We start from the raw sequence: 6,376 nt of genomic DNA, 5'->3' as shown, positions 1-6,376 counted from the left end.
TCCCTACTCAGCTCTCTATTTAATTACAAAAATAAGTCATCAAACTAGGAAACAAATCAAATTATTGTGGCCAGATTCGGACGACAAAATAATGTACTTTCTTAAACTACAAGATCAATAAATTATTGGGTCTGTCGACTATTTCTATACAAACTTTCACTGAATCAGTGTAAACAGGTTGACCCGGTTCTTCATTTTAATATTTTGAAGCACATTTGTCTTTCATCAACCGTGACTATGAATCATAATCTCTGGTGTAACAACTGACTCAGTTACCCCGAATACAAACTAACATTCAGCAAATAAGCAATAAAATGCAAATGCTTGCTTTGTTGACCAAGTAAACCGACGGAATTGTAAGCTAAAAAAATCAAATACGTAGCTGAAGTAATCAATACGGTACCTGTACTACAAAATATATACACTTTTATATATACTTGCAAGAATTACGTATATAAATTATGTACAAACATTTCGGTGTATATGTATCATGTAAAAGTAAAAGGATAGGTTTACTTGCCACACCGGCAACTGCGTCTGGCTAGGTTAACAACTGCTTTCCGGTAAACCCTAACATTTCAACAGCACATGCCTGGCTGAAAAATGTCAACGGTCAGAATGGTTGGCTAGTCCAAATTATAATAATCTTTATTTTTAGCCGTACAATTGATCTTTCTCAACTGTTTCCTATATATCAGACTTTGATCTTCTCTCCTTCGATATATACGCCCTCAACAAACAAACATCTCTAGCTAGTTTGTTCCTTAGTTTTTGGTCATATATATTGTAGCTAGCCTCATTCTTAGGTACATACACTAGTTGGCTCCCAAAGTCATGGATCCAGTGAATTTTTTCCGTGAAGAACCAAGAAGGGTGATCAATGGTCCTCGTCCATCACCATTGAGGATTAACAAGGATTCTCATGTTATACAGAAACCATCTTCGATGAATCAAGTTTACAAGAAGGCTGCGACGGAGCAAAATACTAGGTTGAGTACTCAGCAGCCGAGACAGCCCGTGATTATTTACACTCATTCTCCTAAGATTATTCATACAAAGCCTAAGGATTTCATGGCTTTGGTGCAAAAACTTACGGGTTTTTCGCGGTCCGAGGAGCAAATTGTTGAAGCTGAATCTAAGAGGGATGATCAAACAATTACCATCAGTCAAGAGGATAATGACTCGTCTTCGGTTACAAGTGATGACAAGTATGAAGGTGATAATGCTAGTGATGTGATTAAGGAGAGCTCATCTGCAGTGTCCCCTGTTAACAAAGGCCTAAATCCATACTTAACTGATATCCCTCTATTTACTCCAAACTCAAACTTATTTTCTTCACCTCAGCCTGTTTTCAGATACCCTGATGTGGTATTTACCTCCCCAAATATCGTCAGTTCGCTGTCTCCTTCGTTTGTGGAGTTCATGAAGGGTCTTCCGGAGTACTGATTGGAGTCTCTTGGATATGGTGATGGAAGTATACTTGGTCGGGTCCTTCCTCAAGTTGGTAGAACAGTTTTCTTGTCCATAGGTTTGACTTCTTGTTGTTTTACTCTTTCATTTTCGTATATTGTTGTGTTGATAAAGTTAGTTTACTGATTAGATGCTAATTAATCACTTAATGAGCGCCAAACCATGTGCACGTTACAGCGGTCGAATCATTCTTTAGGTATCCATGTCAAAATTTATCTCTGAATGGCTCTTTATTTATTTAATTTTCTGTTTACCGTTCCATTCTTAGTTTCATAGGTGATATACCTTATATACTGCATTTGGATGCTCATACTTCAAAATTTAGGTATAAATTGGCAATAATAACTTACAAAAATAAATAATAAAGCATATTTTGACAAAAATTAGTTTACATCATTGAGGTTGCAGGTCGAACGATTTAACTTCTCACTGGGATTTATAGGATGCTTAGATTTAATTGAACTTTGATCCGTTCACCTTTTGAAAGTTGTTAGAATGCACATATAACTTCACATGTTGTATATCCCAAATGCGGGGCATTTTTTTTTTTTTTTTTGATTGAATTGCTTGGACAGTGAAGAGCTGGAGAAATTTTTTTAGTTTATAATGGATTTCCAGATAAGGATGAAGGGGTCATTGCATTCAGAATTTGTGGTGTCATTTCAATTCTGGGTTTCCATACTTCTCGAAAGAACATAATAATTAAGATATCGCATTCCAAGCTGATTCCCAAAAAAAAAAAAAAAAAGAGTTACAAGAGAAATCATCTAGTAATATTTGAGGAACACTTCTTCTCAATCTCTTCCCCCGGTTTTTTTCTTCCTTTTTTTTTGTGGGTTGGGGGGTGGGGGGTGCCTGTGATCTTCCTGGGTAAGACATATTTGTATTTGACTATTTGCAGAGGTGACAGGGCGGTGGATGATGGGATAGGATATTGAAGTTGGATAAACATATTTTCACTTAACTATTTGCAGAGTACGTCGCATATACTAACTGTTTAATTAAAAAAAAAAAAAATTTTTGATGCAAAACAATTTGTATTTGACCGTAATCAAATTCTTTGGATCGCATTTTATGCCTGAGTCAAAGAAAGTACATATCAAATATGCACCCAATAAGAGTTAAACCAAAGTTGATAATTGAATTGAAATTGCATTTAGCTAATCTGCATTGCCGTGTAAAATGGCACATTGACAAATGCCGGAATGTAACATCAAAATGCCACTTTTATCTGGTTGTGTGGATTCATCATTTCAACAATCTAGATTTCAAAAACCGGAATGTTGAAATATATGCAGGAACAGAAAAAGAATTCTGGAATTTTCTATACTTTGTAGCTACGTAAAATTGATTCATTGGACAGATCGATTCAGTATTGAGAAGTTGTATCAGATGTCCTCAATAGCTCTAAGAATGAAAATAAACGAGGATTGCCAAATAAATGGCAAAGTCATTCGATTACATCAAATGTACTTACCAATTAAGTCAGGTCCAAATGACAGGGGAACCGAACGGTAGTTATCCCATCTGCACAGTTCTTAAAGAGCATCATATGTAGTCAGCGGAAATGTTATTGCTGGAGCAAGTTCTTGATTGTTGGACCAAATAGTACGAAGTTCTTACCTCCCATCCCATAATTCATTTTTATTAAAGCGTTGTCTTTCTTTACACACACACACACACAAATATAAATATATATATTATTAGATTTTTTTTCTTTTTTTTTTTTGGAACAGAAAAGATAGAATATTAGTATTTGACACACAAACTTTTTTTTTTTTTGGGTTCAATGTAATAGATGGAGATTCTTCGTGTTCCTCAGGCTTCCAAGTTAGCCAGCTGAATGTCGATGTGCTCTTCATTTTTAGAAAATTTTCATTCCTACGTAAGAGCTCAAACTACCATTTTGGATCGATAGTTTTGATGAAACAAATAAATTGATGCTAGACAACAGCGTCCCAAGAGAACAATCTTCAATTGTTAATTCGCAAGACAAATTAAATCCCATCTTATTCTTTTCTGCAATCGCAAGACTAAGATATTCTGATTCCAAATATTGATAAGTTCAAGAGGACCAATGTTCTACGATTCGATTCAGAGGTTTTGATCTTCAAGTAGAACAACTAAGATGTTGCAAGCACAGCAAATAGCTTCTCAAGCCAGGTTATGCAATAAGAGTGGATTCTGGGCGTCCGTCGTCAATTTTTTTGAATGGCTAATGCAGCAAATTTGTCCTGGATTTTAACATCTCAAGAAAAACCCATTACCAAAACACAAAATAATGATCTCAGGTACCTTTTTGGTTTTTGATGTAAAAAAGAACGAGCTCATAGCTTGCATAGTCAGTCATTTAGAAACAGTTGTATAGCTTCGATGAAACAAGGCACAAATTTTCAGTCAGAAAGACGATTATCGTCTAATTATGAATCAAAATTTGTTGTAGGATCTGATTACTCTTCGGGTTAGCGTAGAGGTTTCGTTTCTCGTCTCGAATATGGATCTATATATATACATACTAAGATCTTACGACGAGATGTAATTTCTAAATGTAAATGATCGTATGAAGCAACATATATATATATATATATATTGTGATATTGGGCAAGGGCAGAGCCATGACCGCACAGTAAGTGGGGTCAGATTTTAGTACAATAAAACTTATTTTTTGTCAAAAAAATGAAATAAAAACTACTAATATTACTTATAGATTATAATTGTACCCTACGACTACTCATTTTTTTAAAAACATTACAAAATCAATCCATTATCAATTTTGTTGAATATATCTTTTCCAATGTAAGTAATTGAATGTCTTGATTTCTTTTAAATAATTTGCAAACTGCCATCAACTTGATATTCTATGGGTTTCTTTTAAGAAATTTATCTTTACCTTGTTATAAATAAAAATCAGTGTAACTTAATTTCATATTACAAATAAAAAATTTAGCATCCACCTGAAAATGTCTTGTTTTTGGAAACTTTGAAGTTTGAAAAAATTGGTTTTCCCACTCCACTCAAAAAAGTTCATCCCTTATTATTAGAAATTTTGAAAGAATTTATTCTTGGACTAACTTCCATAAATAACTTGAAATAAATTCAAAATTATTATGATGGTAAGAATTATGAATTTCCAATTATTGGGGATCAATGTATACAGAAAAGAGAATTTGATAAAATTTAGTGGAGTCAAATAAGATGCAACATCAAAATTTTCTAAACCTAAAAACATTCTCAAAGTTAAGTGTGGTCAATTGACCCTACTAACTTGCATGTGGCTCCGCCACAATACATGCGGATTGTGAAATTGTGGATCATTTCTTCTCCGACATATAATCGAGTAGTGATACTTTCAATCCAAGCATATATCCATCGGCAGCTTAACTTATTCCTGATCGCTTGTAAATTTGAATGAAATGTTGGATGATTATCAATCATGTTGCCGCTGTTCAGAAAATGGTAACGCTATTTTTACGTACCATATACCATCTTGCAGGTCCTAGTCATCTGTATATATACGTAACAAATTAACGGTTGTTACCTAAAAGTTTAAGGAATCAAACAGAATTGTGATGCATCAGTCTTTTTGTGTTTCTCGTTCTTCAGACCAGAGGTTATTAGTGCTTAAACATTCCTAGAAAAATTTGATTAAAAAAAAGTTTTCGTTGGGATTGTGTTTTTTGAAAATTATTGTAGAAATTTTTTTGAGATGTAATGTACTAGTGTGAGATAAAAATATTGTTTTGATAAAATATATATATATATATATGTCAGGATCACTAGTGTGCATAGCATAACAGTCTTTAAAAATAAAAATAAAAATAAAAATAAAAATTAACAGGGGAGGGAGAAAGGGGGAATTAAATTGAGGATCTCTAATTCTTAAAATCTCAACCATAATGCCAGTCAAAAACCAAATTAACAAATTAAGCTTCTTAGGACTTTTACTAAAAATAAAAGGAAAAGAAAAACTCTTACTAGAAGTTCAGTGATAGATGTGAAACTGAAGTTTCTTACTTTGTAATAAAAGCCCAAACTTCCATCACAAATTTCTCTACCAAACTTGTATCAAGACGTGTAACACATGATTTAGGTAACTTCGGAACATGACGACCCTTTTATTGTTGGAATCGTGAAGTTATGAAAACGTCCAAATGGAGGAAATATTTTCAAATGAGTGAATTTGAATTGAATATAGATTTGAAATGCTTGGAATAAAAATTCCTTGTTTGATTAAGAATTTTCATAAAGTGACAAGAATTTAGAATTAACGAAAAAGAAGTTGGGGTAAAAGAACAAGACATGGAAAGTCTAGGGATTGAGTATCAAATTTCTGGTCTTTGCTTCCTTCTTCTCACATTTGATGCCCCAAAGCTCGACTGCTGCTTATGTTCCCGTCTGTCTCCGGCAACGGCACCAATTATGGTAGCCAACGTTGATTCTCTCTTGTGGACTTGCATTTTTTTTTTTTCCTTTTTAATAAGAATCCTCAAATCGCACTCACCACAACTCTTTATGAGTTCACCTTCACAAACAAGAATCTAATGCACCTAGTTTAGTCTTTTACATGAATCTAAAATCACCGATTTTAAGCTTTAAAATTCCTCTCGTTAGTAACTATATCTCAAATATAAATATCTCCTAATTTACCCAAACAGTACTCGAGGATATGGATTTCAAATCCCTACCCAAATCCACCAACACAAACAGTCCCTAAAATTATTCCTCCAGAAATTTTTTAACATTAAGCACTCCCATAAGATGTGCATGGTAGTAAGAGACATGCTTGCATTTTTTTTTCCCAAATTTTTGGTGACTTCGGGAATTGTCTTGTAGATGTTAGGTATGCACATAAATTAACTATAGGGCAAAATGCTTCAATGATCCTCAAACTATTACAAAATTCAAT

General features: G+C 33.7%; 1 protein-coding gene across 1 annotated transcript; it reads left to right on the top strand.

Moving 5' to 3' along the window:
• Positions 1 to 834: 834 nt before the first annotated feature.
• LOC113752584 (VQ motif-containing protein 8, chloroplastic) lies at positions 835 to 1,446 on the top strand. The gene has a single exon (XM_027296689.1). It carries the CDS (start codon positions 835 to 837, stop codon positions 1,444 to 1,446), a length of 612 nt encoding a protein of 203 aa, XP_027152490.1.
• The last annotated feature ends 4,930 nt before the right edge of the window (positions 1,447 to 6,376 follow it).

Source organism: Coffea eugenioides, chromosome 11, assembly GCF_003713205.1.
Source record: "Coffea eugenioides isolate CCC68of chromosome 11, Ceug_1.0, whole genome shotgun sequence".
In the NCBI taxonomy this organism is placed as follows: domain Eukaryota; kingdom Viridiplantae; phylum Streptophyta; class Magnoliopsida; order Gentianales; family Rubiaceae; genus Coffea; species Coffea eugenioides.
This window is presented reverse-complemented; position numbering and strand designations above follow the sequence as displayed.

What these genes read in the sequence shown, in the direction of transcription:
- LOC113752584 (XM_027296689.1), top strand. Translation starts at nt 835, where the DNA reads ATGGATCCAGTGAATTTTTTCCGTGAAGAACCAAGAAGGGTGATCAAT.